This window comes from Gorilla gorilla, chromosome 3, assembly GCF_029281585.2.
Source record: "Gorilla gorilla gorilla isolate KB3781 chromosome 3, NHGRI_mGorGor1-v2.1_pri, whole genome shotgun sequence".
In the NCBI taxonomy this organism is placed as follows: Eukaryota; Metazoa; Chordata; class Mammalia; order Primates; family Hominidae; genus Gorilla; species Gorilla gorilla.
The window spans coordinates 141,031,347-141,045,985 of NC_073227.2; the positions used below are offsets into that span (position 1 = coordinate 141,031,347).

The 14,639-nt window shown below is 40.6% G+C and overlaps 1 protein-coding gene across 6 annotated transcripts in view; it reads right to left on the reverse strand.

Moving 5' to 3' along the window:
• PRDM5 (PR/SET domain 5) overlaps nt 1-13,827 on the reverse strand; it is a 230,495-nt gene extending 216,668 nt beyond the window's left edge. For all 6 annotated transcript variants that reach the window (XM_055385798.2, XM_019026066.4, XM_055385797.2 and 3 more), the window contains exon 1: nt 10,569-13,827. In XM_055385798.2, the coding sequence (XP_055241773.1) occupies nt 10,569-10,661 (93 nt within the window). In that variant the 5' untranslated portion in view covers nt 10,662-13,827. The remainder of the gene's footprint in view (nt 1-10,568) is intronic.
• Nucleotides 13,828-14,639: the final 812 nt, after the last annotated feature.

Consider the following 14,639-nt stretch of genomic DNA (forward strand, 5'->3'; position numbering starts at 1 on the left):
GTAAAGAAAAGGAATTAAGCATTTTATCCTGCCTTTTCAATACTAACCATAGTTCAGGCTAACCAGATAGCAGAAATTGATGATGAAAAGCTCCTCTTTACAGGAGAATGCTAACATAAATAAAGGGGGAATATTTGAGTTAGCAAATCACCATTTTGAAATCCCTAATAATATTACTGATTTGGCAAGAATTCTCCATGGATACTAAAACCATTAGGCAAAAGGTTGATGGTGAAAAAATACATATCCATATAGTAGTATCAGCTCACAGATTACTTGCTAAGAACAAAGGGGAAACAGGACATTTACAATAGAAAAATTACCTTAACCCAATGTTGGCATCAGTAACAGTGGGAAGCCAGATACATTATATGCCCCCTACTGTTATGCAGCACAAATAAACCAGCATCACTCCATAATGTATTTTTGCCAGAAATATTTATATCTAACTTCCAGACTGCAGGAATTATAGAAGATAGAGAAACAAGTTAAATAAAGCCCTGGGAATGTAATCAGGTAAATCCAGATGTGAGATACTCTACAACTGACATGATCTCTTCAGAGAGTCACTGTTATTAAAAAGGGGGAGGGAGGGATTAAAGAGATATTTAATAGACATAACTAAATGTAATATGTAGTCTTTGATCAGATCCTGGTTCAAAAATAAATAGCTATAAAAACATTTTTAGGCAATTGGAGTAATTTAAATATGGACTAGCATTAGAAGACATTAGGAAATGACTGTTATTTTTGTTGGATTTGCTAAAACAGCATCATGGCTATTTAGGAGAATGTCCTTATGCTAAAGTATTGAGGGGTGAATTGTCACAACATCTGTAATTTACTTTGAAATAGTTCAGAAATAAAAAATATACATATAGATGAAATAAATACATTAAAGTGAATCAATCTGCAGTTGAGTCATTCATATTTGAAATAATGATGTTTTTCACAGAAGGAGACTAGAGTCCCCACTTAGAACATAATTATGTTTCAATGTTAAACTACTGTGCATGTATGTGCCTTTGCAATATAATTAGACCTTCAATAGTGTATTAAATGTGTTTCTTAAAAGTTCAATGTGAAAAATAACCAATCTTCCTTCCCTACTGTAGGATGTCTGAGGCAGACTAGTTGTCTCCCTATATCCATTCCCATTAGTACTAGAACACTGATCTTGTTAAGGGTACTAATGTATCCAGGTAAAATACTATATTTATCTCGAAGAGAAGGGAGCAAACAACCTGTGAGTAGAAATCATTGTATGGAACTATCACACAAGTTCTTAAATGAAGCTGAGTCAACTAGAAAGTATACCTAATCCTGTTTCTCCCTACCTGGAATATGAGCATGATAGCTGGGGCTGAAGCAGCCACCTTGAGTCCAAGAGAATTGCAAAGACTTCTGCCCTGACATTTTGAGCCACTGAACTAATGGCCACAAACATCTTGTTCCATCTGCCAACTTCCTGTTAGAGGGAGAACAAAAACTTCAAGTTTAATTACTGCAGTTGTCTCTCTTACTCCAGTTGATATAGCAGAGGTCAGGGGAAAGAAATGTAGTGGTGCCTATAATAAAATGGAATTATTCTTTATGAAATGCATCACTTATGAAATAATACAAAACGGAAATGCAGAGGAGATGTGACAAAAAGAATTGTGGGTATATGGTGACCTGAATGCAACACCTTTCCCCTTCACCCTCAAACCTGTTACTTTCCTCTCTTGAGCAAAACAACTACTACTAGCATCTGTGGGCAAATGGATGCAAGTGAAGCCTTAGGTTCTGGCAGAAATCTGGTGTGAGGTGTTCTCTCCAGTAGACTTAGTAACAAAGTAGAGGACAGCAGAGTAACCAGGGACAAGGACTGAAAACCAGGGAATCCCAAAAAGTATTTGAAAGTCAGAGATAGAGGGGGTCACAGCCCACAATCTTTCCTGCTCTTGATGCCCACGAAAGTACAAGGAGACCAGAAAGCTGACTGACAGGGAACTGACAGCCTATCTGCCAGTGCAGGCCCACTGAAGAGAGACCCATTTGCCTTCTACGACCTGCAGGACTGACGCCACAGAGGACTATTCAATAACAGTCTTGAGCTCCAATGAGTCAACCAAGGGATACAGCCCATACAAAGGAGCAGAGCTGCTAGAAAAAGGAAGATAAGGCAGAAGAATTAGACCCACGCTCTGCGTTCTGCAGCAGACAGAATACCTCAACTAAAGGGAATACCTGAATTATCTAAGAAAATTTAAGGAGATTCAAATACAGCACTCAAAAAAAAAAAAACTTTTAAGAGTTAAAAACCATTAACTTCCCAATTAAATATCTTTACAGAATGAATTGAAAGAAAGAGACAAGAATCAAATTCAAAAAAAATCTCAAGTGAAAACTATGAACAGATAAAAATATGATATTTAGAATCAAATTCAAAAACAAAATCTCAAGTGAAAACCATGACCAGATAAAAATATGATATTTAGAGAACAGATCCAGGAAACCTCACATATAAAAACATAACTCCAGAGTATTTTTTTCAAGGGATGAGAAGTGTATTAATCTATTCTCACACTGCTATAAAGAACTTCCCTAAGTCTGGGTAACTTATAAAGGAAAGAGGTTTAATTGGCTCACAGTTCCACATTGCTAGGGAGGCCTCAGGAAACTTAGAATCATGGTGGAAGGCAAAAAAGAAGCACGCACCTTCTTCCAAGGGCTGCAGGACGGAGTGAGTGCAAGCAGAGGAAATGCTTTGTATCAACGGCATTGTATGCACATGTATGTTTATCACAGCCCAATTCACAATCATAAAGAGATGGAATCAACCTAAGTGCCCATCAGCCTATGAGTGGATAAAAGAAAATGTATATATACACAATGGAATACTATTCAGCCATAAAAAATAACAAAATAATGTCTCTGGCAGCAGCTTGGATCTAGCTGGAGGCCATTATTCTAAGTGAAGTAACTCAGGAATGGAAAACCAAATACCACACGTTCTCACTTACAAATGGGAGCTAAGCTGTGGGTACACAAAGGCATACAGAGTGGTATAATGAACACTGGACACTCAGAAGAGACAGGCTTGGAGGGGTATCCAAACTCCATATTGGATTTAATATACATTACTCAGTGAGTGGTACACCAAAATCTCAAACTTCACCACTATACAATTCATCCATGTAACCAAAAACCACTTGTACCCCTAAAGCTATTGAAATAAAAAACATATAAAAGTTCAGTTTCCACCAAGAAGGTTAGTAAGAGTATCACTACTATCCTAACAATGAGAATGATAAACTGCAAAATCATAACTTTTCTTAAGGAGAGCACTAGCTTACCTGTGGCCAGTGCCCTCCTCCATCCACCATCCAAACAAGTAAAAAATCAACTAACATTTTAACAACTTGCTAAAGGAGGAATGTGAGACAGAATGAAGGTATAGAACTACAGCAAGCCCCAGACCCAAGAGATGCTCACAGGCATGTTCACATTCTTTTCCAAGGACCTCCCCATGTGAGAGAGGTTTGGGAACAGATGGGAGAACAAAGAGAGACTTCCTCAGTGGTGCTGTCATGCAAGAGCGGAACAGCAGCTGCTGCAAGAATGGCATGACAGTGTACACCTCCTGTCCTGACCTTTTTCTCATATCAGAAGAAAGCCTTTAGCTACTGAAGAAAAGCAGTAAACCATGTCATCCCCAGGATGACCCCAGTAAAGATCCACCACTGCAGGGAGAAGGGAAAGAAACAGTACAGGCTCAAGCACTTAGACCACAACCATCAAAGGACTCCTACCACAGGGGAAGGGACAAGAAATGTTCACCCACAAAAGACCAACCACTGACACAAGTTAAAAGATTAGCTCTCCTAGGGAAGAGGAGCAGGCATATTGAGAAAGCCCAACTTCCAGTGCCCAGGCAGAGAAACCCTACATAAGAGGGAGAATGGAACAAGACAACAGAGATCCTTCTCCCATACCCCTCACCATCAGCCCACCCAGCACCAAAAAATAACACAGCGAAGTCCACTGTGGGGAGAAGAACAAGAGCAGGGCAGAAGGGCAGATAAAGGCTGAGAAAATTCATTGCCAGAAGACAAGTGTTATAAGAAATGTTAAATGAAGTTCTTCAGCATTCAGAATATGATACCAGACAGAAACTTAGTTCAAAATAAATAAATGGGCCAGGCACGGTGGTTCATGCCTGTAATCCCAGCACTTTGGGAGGCCGAGGTGGGCAAATCACTTGAGGTCAGGAGTTCGAGATCAGCCTCACCAACATGGTAAAACCCTGTCTATTAAAAATACAAAAATTAGCCAGGTGTGGTGGTGGGCACCTATAATCACAGCTACTCAGGAGGCTGAGGCAGGAGAATAGCTGGAACCTGGGAGGCAAAGGTTGCAGCGAGCTGAGATCGCACCTCTGCACTTTAGCCTGGACGACAGAGCAAGACTGTATCTCATAAATAAATAAATAAATAAATAAATAAATAAATAGCTAAATGTAATGGTAAAAAGTAGAGGTACATAACAAAGACAATTTGTCTTCGTTTTAATTGCTCTAAAAGATCACTGATGATCTAAAGAAACAAGAGTAAAAACGTAGTGTAAGATTTATAACATATAACATAAAATGTGTGACATTTTAAAGAATGGGAAGGAGGAACTGCATTATACAACTGTATCTCACTGACACTTTGACATATCCCCTTGCTGTCTAATAGACATCTCAAAAACAACATGCCTTAAACTGAACCCCTGATCTGCCCTCTTCAAACCTCCTCCACCCACAACCTTCCCCATCTCAGTTGTTGGCTGACAATCCAATCCTTCCAATTCCTCAGGCTAAAATCCTTGGAATCATCCTGAATCCTTCCCATTCTTTCACACTTCACATCCAATCCTATCAGCATGTTCTGTTACCCCATACTACCAAAGTAGCCCCTATCTTGGTCTAAACTGCCATCACCTCTCACATGGATTACTGCAGTAGAATCCTAACTCTCCCAGTTTACACACTTGCCCTGTGGCAAACTTTTCTCAACAGAACAGCCAGAGTCATGCTTGATAAACTTATGTCACTCCTTTGTTCAAAACTCTGCAGTGCCCTCTCATTTCACTCAAAGTAAAAGCCAAAGGCTTTGCAGTGGCCTAAAGGGCTCTAAGCAGTGGATCTTCCCCTAACACTCATCCCTTCACTAGCCCTCTGACCTCCTCCTCGACTGCTTGCTCATTCCATTCCAGCCACACTGACCTCCTTGTGCTTGGACCACAACAGGCAAACTCCCGTCTTAGGTCCTTTACTGTAGCTGCCCCTTCTGCACTTAGAATGCTCTTCCCGTAGATATATGTTTGGCTAATTTCCTACCACCCTTCAAATAATTGCCCAAATCTCTCCTGTTTAGTGAGGATTAACTGACCCATCTAACATTTATAGCATCCCACACACACACCCACACACCTTTTCTGCCAAGTCAGCCATACCTAGCTCTTTTTCTTTTTTCTATAATGCTTATAATATTTAACATACTATAAAAGTTATCTTATAGGTCTGTTATTTTGTGTCTTCCCTCACTGGACTGCAAGCTCCCCAAGAGCCAGAATACCTATTTTCTTAACTATTGTACCCCAAAGTGAATAGTATAGGTCTTGGCATATAGAGTGATAAAGATTGTTAAATGAATGTGTAAAACAAGACCTGAATAAATAAAAATTATGGCACATCCACAGCATAGACTATAGTCAGACATTAAAAAAAAAAAAAACAGAGCCAAGGTAGATACAGGAATTTCCACAAGATACCGTCGAAAGAAAAATGTGAGATGATGAAGTGAGTTTACTCTTTTCTTATTTTTGTAAACTTATGTTTTTTTAAGTGTGCATGTGTTTGTATATTTGTGGATATAGCATTTTATCAGAATAGAGAAAAAACATTTTTAAGGCAAAGGGTATATGGAATGACCTGAGTTCAAATTTTCATTAATCCACTTATGACTGATGTAACCTTCCTCAACATCACCTCTCTCATCTATAAAACAGGGATACTAACAGCCCCCTTGCAGGTTTATTGCAGGACTTCACTAAAAACTGTGTAAAGCATCTAGTGACTATTGTCTCTGTCACTCGCTTTTCTGCCACTTGTAACTAAAACAGTGCCTAAAACCTGCCATAGTTCAATAAATACTTATTGAATTAATTGTAGCTGCCATTATCACAAAAAATATAGTTTGGAGAAAATGTTAGAGTAGTTACATAATTTTAAAAATGTTTAATAACACCAGGAAATACAAAGCTGCCTTGAGTCACTATGGAGAAGTGTGAATGTGTGAACACAAGGAAGAGATAGCATATACGGCAGGCTTCATGATTACTTTTCCTCTGATTGTGTTTCCAGATTAGTTATCATCAGCCACCAGGAAATGTAAGCAAACATTGGCTGGCAGATTTTTAGCCCTAGGATACAAATCCATGTTTCTTCAGACAAGTCACCTTCTACACTGATCAACACAACACCTTATCCCACAGTCTGCTCTTCCTGTATTAACATTTATGCATGGTGATTTTTCCTCTACAGGCTTTTATTTACTTATTTGTTTCAGCTTTTTTCTTTCTTTGATTTTTTTTAACTTTGTAAAATTTGACTTTTGTTTTAAAATCTTACTGCATTTTTACAAACTCACCTTTAAGCCTTTACTTCAGGTATTTTTTTTTTTTTTTTTTTAACTTAGGATTTTACCTCACCAAATGACCTTAGTACAAATCCCTCAATGAGAATCAAGGTGTGTGCCTTGGTTTGGAAAGGAGGGAGTTGAAACTGTGGAAGGCATAGGAATCTGAGAGGCAACTGTGAGCTGCAAGACTCCCTGCAACTCTCTGGGCTTCAGTGTTCTCACCTGTAAAATGAGGATGTGCCAATTAGATGATGTCTGTTAACTCAGCAAAAAATTACAAGATATAATTTTAGAAAAGGAGAGGCGGAGACAGGACTTTATTTCTCCTAAAAGGTTACAGCCTGCCAAGTGGCCAGCCCACAGGCTGGGAAGCATGCCTCTGGCCAAAGCCCAGAGACAGGCACTTTGAAAGAGGAAGAGCTTTATACTGAACAGGTTGGCTCTCTGCACTTCTCTTCCTAGAGAATCTCCTGGCTGGCTCAGCGACTTCAGCTCTCTGCTCAGAAGTCATTTCCTCTGAAAAGTCTTCCCTGCTGACCCTCCTAAAGTAGACCCACCCCTCATTTACTCTTTAATGCCTCATCCTGTTTATTTCCTGCAATTAATTTAACACATGCCTCAATCATTTTGGTAATCTTCCATTTTATACTTGTTTACTGCCTATCTCCCCACATAAGAAAGCAAGCTCCTTGCAGAAAAAGACCTTGTCTGTCTTGCTCACCTGTGTATTCCCAGGGCCTAGTACAGTACCTGCCACATATGAATGATTAAATGACTGAAAGTCAGAGAAGAAAAACCTACAGCCTAAAATATCCAAAGGGAAAGAAAGCTGAGAGCAGTGTATTTCCACCTTAATCTTTCCCTTAAAATCACATAATCTGAGAGCTTGAAATAACCTTTCCACTTTGCAGTTTCAGGTACAATATCAAAAAACACCACCCACTGGTGGTTAATCATATAAGCAAGCTAGGAAAAAAATGGTCATGAAACAAAAAATGTAATGTAGTAAGGTGTTTGCTTAACTTTAAATTTTTATTGGATGTATACTTAATTTAAGAGTTTTGAGTAACTAATATTAATTTTAATCTGCATAATACTTTGCAACCTAAAATGCCACATTTTCACTGAAGCATTCAACTGTGCTCCCGAGAAAACACAGCAAACATTAGACAGGGTCTGGCACACAGCATGCAAAAAGTGTCAATTTCATTATTTTTCCTTATTCTGATTATTAGCAAATCACAATGTGTAAAAGTATGAATGAACTCAGGTCTCCTTTTTCTTCTCAAAAGCTTTCTAACTGACTCTTTTCCTTTTCTTGAGTTGTCACTATACAGATTTTTATATATAAAAATCAGAGGCAACAGACCAGCAAAAAAGGATAATTGCCAAGGAAAAAGCTAGTAGGACTAAGGTAAAGCCAGGGAATTAGGTGATTCTGCTGCAAAGACACCACCACTCTAGGAAGCACTGCACCAAAAGGGGTAGGACTAGAGGATTAAGGGGTCCCACCAGCAAGAAAATCCCATCTCAACCTGGTGAATGTAATGAGGGTGGGGTTTCTAGCAAGATTCCCCAACCTCAGTCTGGATTAGATTCTCTGAATTTGAAATCAACAGATGACTTGAATTGCAAGCACTTTTTAAAACAGGAGTGTTATACAAGCATATGTGTTATAAAAGTGTGGCAAAACATCTGTAATTTCCAACACATGTATTAAAAGTGGTATCTTCCAAAATTTGTTTAGAATAGAGAGCATAAAAACTTTTAAGAAAGGTTCTTAATGTAGCTGCTGATAAATCTCTCTTCTCAGATCCCTTGATTTATGTCCAGAATTAGGCCTAGTACAAGGTTACTGGGAAAATACCTAAGAATTGAGGGACTGTTTGCCTTCCATAAGCAGGTAAGGGATGCCTTGATACTCAGCTGCAGCCTCACAATTCAGCTAAAGTCTGCTGTTTGGCTTTAGCTTTGTCTTTGTCCTCAGATTTTGGAAGGAAAAGGAACTGAAGCTTGCTTTAAGGTCATTTCTGAGATCAACAAACCTGTCCATGACCTTGTGACTGAATATTTTGGGATCATAACTAAACATCGATAATAGTTTGGATTCATAGCAAACATCTGCATATTCACTTTGAAATACAGCAAAGCATTCTAAATATGATCTGGATGAAAATCTGTATGTGTTTTATTTATTAAAGTTAAACCAGGAAAAGATAAGTATTTATCATTGCAATAGTAAAGTGATGCAATAATATATGATGATTTTGGAAGCTGTTCATTTCATTGCATGCCCAAAAATAAAATACTTACAAAGAATCAAATACATGAAAAAAATAAACTGAAATTAATAAAAATCTCAAAAGAAAGTAGGTTGGCCAGCTGTTTCTAAAAATCTATATGGTAATATAAGGAAACAACAAGGATTATATAATAATTCTAATCTTTGTAGAGTTGTTTATAGTACTCTTCATAACATTAAATAAAATGATTTTTAAGATCTGTGTTTAATTTTTAAAGTAATTAAATTTAAGCCAGAAACCTTTAAGGAAGGTCTGTCTGAGAATTTTTCACATCTTTTAAGAATGAATTAAAAGGAGAATTTCAACTCTGTACAGACGTCATTTGGTGAAGGTTGTATTTGGCCTTCAAAAAATGTTGATTTTAACATTTGGCCATTTGGCAACTATTCACTACACCTCTAATTCAGATAAAGTATTTATTCCTGTTTTTAACATTTGAACATTCTCGCCAACTCCCATTTGAAAAAATAAATAAGTGGTTTATTTTCTCCAATTTTGCCCTGAAGGATGACTGGAGATCACGTTGTCAGTGGAGCCCTTTTTGGAGATTAGTAGCACTTTCTACTACTCTTCACCAGCTCTTTAGGTCAGAGGCAAAGCGGAGAGGGTTATACGCAGATGAAAGGCACCCTAGTGTCTCTACTGCATCCTCTGAACCTCTTGTTAACATACCTTAGCTGAACAAGCCTGTTCTTGCCCAAACCTCCATCTTACAAAATATCTACTAAGAAAAGGGGGCGAGGAAGGCTAGGACGACTCTAACAAGTTATAATATTATAAGATCAAACCCAAAGAGCTGGACTGTTCCTGTGGCCTCTCTTCCTAGGCCTTTGCTTTCAACATCCAACACTTTCAGGCCCTTCCTGTACGAACTGAGCAATGTGCTTCCTCTCATCACATGCCTGTAACTTTCTGGCTGGAGAGATCGAACCGATGTTGGAGACAAATTAAAAAAAAAAAAGAGCGGAGAAAAAAGGTACAGACACTCAAAGATCATCTGGTTGGCACCTCCCTGAAGGCACATATAATACATTCCAGGAGGGAAGGAAATCCTGGGCGTATGAATGAGATTCTACGGCCTGCGTGGAGCGGCGCTCTGGGCTGCTCCTCCCATCCCCGCATGGAAAGTTAGGCGTTTCTAGCCACATTAATTCATCCTAAAGGAAAAGAGGCGGCAGCGGAGCAGCGTGCGCGCGGGGGAAGACACCCGCCCACGCGTGCCTTCGCCAACGCAAAGACGCAGCTCACACCCGTAACCGAGGAAGAGGGAGGCTCCCGCCGCGCTCACTTCCTGCGGGAGAGAGGAAAGACATCTTGCAGCAGGGAGGCCGGTGGCAGTTCCGCCCCTGGACCGGCCGGCAGCGGAGCGCACCCCGCCGCCACCTACGTGGCGCTGCCTGCTCGGGTGGCGCAGCGAGTAAAGGCCACCCCCGCCGTGCCCCGCGGTCCCCGGCCTTCCCACGGACGCCTGGCCCGGCCCGGGCGTGGGGCGACCGGGGTGAAGCCCGCCGCGCCCCGGGCCCTGCGGCAGGGCGACTCCGGGAGGCACAGGGCGCGCGAGGTGCAGGGGCGCGCAGGCCGCCGCCGGGTCACCCACCTTTCGCACTCTGCGGGCCGTGTAGAGCCCCATGCCGTCCTGAACCCGGGAGGACTTCAGGGAGAACCTGTCCGGCACGTACATGCCCAGCATTTTCCCGGGCGCGGCGGCCGCCGCCTCTCTCAACACCGGCGCTTAGCGCCCGGCAGGCGACACATCGAAATTTGGGGTGCCAGGGTAGAGGGGAGAAACCGGCAGAGAAGGAGGAAATGGAGTTTTCCTCCCAGAATCCCCACCTCCCTGCCGATTCCAGGATCCCCCGCGGCTCAGCCCCTCCTTGTCCCGGGTCGGGCTCGGCCCGGATCCGTTCCTGCCATTCCTGCTGCGGGGGCGCGGGGGGCGCGGGCCTGGGAGCTGCGGGCGCCGGGACGCCGCTCGCTGATTGGCCCGAAGTTGGCGGCTCTGACCCGCGCCCGGGCGCGAAGCCCGGAGCAGGGCTGACCCCAGGCCTCAAACCCGGAGGCCCGCGAGCCGCGCGGGCCGTCAGCACCCCTAGCCCCGGCGCGGCGGCGTGCGTTCCCGCCTTTGTCCAGCTCTGGGTTTTCAAACCTTGCCCCGCTGAACCATTACTCCCTGTAGGGGAGTCTCGCTTGCTTCTCTTCAGATGCAAAACGAAATGGACCTTCACACAGCTGGGGCATCCTCCAAAACAACTTTATCAACTCAAGTTCCTGACTCTGAAAGCCAGCTTATTGCCGACTACTGAGAACGAACCCTGCGGTCTAGGAAATTTCCGTGCTTCTCACATTTGAGTTATGTGTCTTTGCTTTTTTTCACGTTTGTTGCAGAGGCTAGAACTTAATAAGGGATCGCAAAGTATGTTGATTAACGTACGGAAAAATATGTTGCAAACAATTTAATGTTTTAAGCACTAGAAACTAGATATTTTATGGTAACATAACCTCTGGGAAGTTCTTATACTTCTCAAGGTACAATATTCTTGAGACCTCCCTTGCTTGATAATCATTAGACCTATTACGGATTTTCAGACATACGGAAGTGGATTTGTGGGAGACAGGAGGGGACACCCAAACAATAGAATCTGGTGTCACAACAATGCAATAAAGTCACAAGTCTTGTTTTAGTGTTTTTAATAAGCTGTTAGGCTGTGCAGTGTGCCCAGGACCTTTAAAAGCCTGTTTCATCCTTCAAAGTGATCCTGGGGTCATCTACTCATTTCTCTTGATATTTATGGTAATTTTCTACTCTAGGGTCTTTTCTTGGAAACCATTTGATGTTCTTAATTGACGTTCTCATAAACCATTAAAAGCACACACAAAAGTTTGACAAAATTATAGACTACACACACACACCATGGAAACGATTCCTGTTTCTGCAGGAAACCCTTGGAACATAGTTCCCAAGCAGATTTTTTTTTTTTTTTTTTTTTTTTCCACAGGGTCTAGCTATGTCTCCCAGGTTGATCTTGAACTCCTGGGCTCAAGGGATCCTCCGGCGGCGTTGGCCTCCTGAAGTGCTGGGATTACACACGAGCTACCACACCCGGCCCCTATGTAGATTTTGATTCAAGTTTGGAAAAAGGTTTAAAAAACAAGAACAAAAGGCATTATGGGAAAAATATAATCATGTAGTGGCAATATTCGGAGACTTTAAGGAACACAGTAAATGATGACACGATCCTCTTTCTAAGAAATGTAAGTTTAGCTTTCACAGCAGGGAGAGGAACACTTAGCCGCTCTGTGAGTTTTGATACCTTTGACTTGCCATGGAAGATCTCTAACTTCTCTAGGGGAAAATAAATCAATAAAAACAAAAACTCTCTTTTGGGGGAATTGGGAGTTCCATGGCCTTGAAAAATAGTAGGTGTTCATTAAATATGTCTTGAATGAAAGTCACTTCTGAGGCTGATCTGAGATGTTCAAAAATTCTATGGTGAGCCTAGAATTTACTTGACTTTTTGTTGTGCTTCACAAGGAACTGGACTAAGTAGGTTTTCCAGGGTTCCTTAGAACCAGGGCTGAAACCAAGCCAGACCAGATCCACTGGGCCCACAGTCCAGAAGGTGGGGCCCTGGCATTTTCCTGGAGCATTCAGCTCTTTGTCAAACACAGGCTTCCAGCCACCCTTAAGCCATCCAGCGCTCTCAGTCAAATGCTCTGCCACTGTCTCTTTGGGCACGAGAATTTCCACAGCTTTTGATCACTGGAGAGGAAAACGTTTTTTGGTTTTAGTCTGAAACAATCCTTATTTAGGGATCCTTATTTAGACATATCTCTCAAATGTTTGGTTGCATGCTGTCTTTCTAGGGAGCAAGGCTGCAGCCTTGAGAATGCCCCTCTCTGAATGTAGGCTTCTTTAGTAATTAGAAAATGGTGAAAGTATATAAATAAAATTTTAAAGATAAATCTGAAATCAATAAGATGAGAAACTTTCCAGATATTTTATGAAGCTTGGTCAGATATTTTTGTTACAACTGACACATTCAGTGTATTTCATTAAAGCATGCAATGTTCTTTTTTATCTATTTAATGGAGTGTTCTGAAGATCTACTAACTAAAACATGGGAACTAGCAATAAAAAGTTCTTAATAATAAGTTCCATTACAACACATAAAAAGGATACATGTTTGCCAAATCAAAATGCACAGTATTGACCGGATATTTGATTTTGAAGCCTGTAAGACAGTGGTAGTACAATGAGTCATTTCTTAAAACTTTAAAAGCTAGAAAGCGACCTTTCAATATTATCTTTGAAAAACGGGAAATTAAAAGTCTGCTTTATATCAGGAGTTTAAATCCAGTCTTTAAAAAATAAATAACAAAATCAAAAAACTGATATTAAAGTACTACCATGCACCTGATTTACTTATTCTAGAAAATATTGCACTGTCTTGACAAACAAGAAATTATTCAAAATACATTGTTCCTTACTTTCAGATTTGCTTTTGGAGGAATTTTTTTCATTGATATGTCTAAAGCAAGCTCTAGTTATTGCATTTAAACGTATGTACTTGAGTGGGCCTTGTTTTTAGGGAAGACTTGAATTATGACTATATATTAATTAATTATTTTACCATACTGTCAGTATTTATACATACTGTCGAACCCTTTTAATTGTGTCTTGGTTATTGATGACTGATTCCAAGCACCATGGTAGACTAAAAGCCTGATTGATAGAAAAAAAATAATAATAACCTGAAACATATTTGTCTTCAGTTATCAGAGAACCAGAGGGCTTTTGTAATAATTGAATATAAAACCAAGTTTCCAGAGCAGAAAAGAATAAAGATTTAGTTGGTGTGATTAAAAAAAAAAAGTTTGTTAAAATAAAATGGAGAGTAACGGTGTCAGATTCTTGCTCTTAAAACATCTATCCTCAGCATTGATTCTACAATAGCAACAGCACCATGAAAAGATGTCCCTGAAACCTAAAAAAGTGTGAACATTAAATTTTTCTTAATGTCTTGAGTTTTGGAAAGGTACCATACACTTGTATGTGGTACCAAAAAAGAATCATAAATTTTAACTAGAAGAAAACTGAAGGTTGTTGTGACTAAATTGAGTAACATTATGCTACAGTTTGGATGTGTCCCTCAAAAGTTAACGTGTAGGAAATTTAACTCCCAAAGCAACAGTGTTGGGAGGCAAGGCCTAACAAGAGGTGATTGGTCATGAAGGCAGAGCCGTCGTGAATGAATTAATGTCATTACCACAGGAGAGCATTAGTTATCTAGAAAGTGGGTTGTTATAAAAGCAAGCTTAACCCCATTTCCTCTCTGTGTCTCTAGAGCTTGCTTCTGTCTTCTGTCCTTCTGCCAAGAAATAACCCTTGCCAGATGCCAGTGGTAGGCTCTTGAACTTCCCAGACACCAGAACCATGAGCCAAATAATTTTTTTCTTTTTTTCAAGACTAGAAACTAGGTCTTGCTCGGTCTGCAGGCTGGAGTGCAGTGGTATGATCATAGCTCTCTGCAGCCTCCAACTCCTGGCTTCGCAATCCTCCAGCCTCAGTCTTCCAAGTAGCTGGGACTATAGGTGCATATGACTGTGCTCAGCTAATTATCTTATTTTATTTTATTTTATTTTATTTTATTTTATTTTATTTTATTTT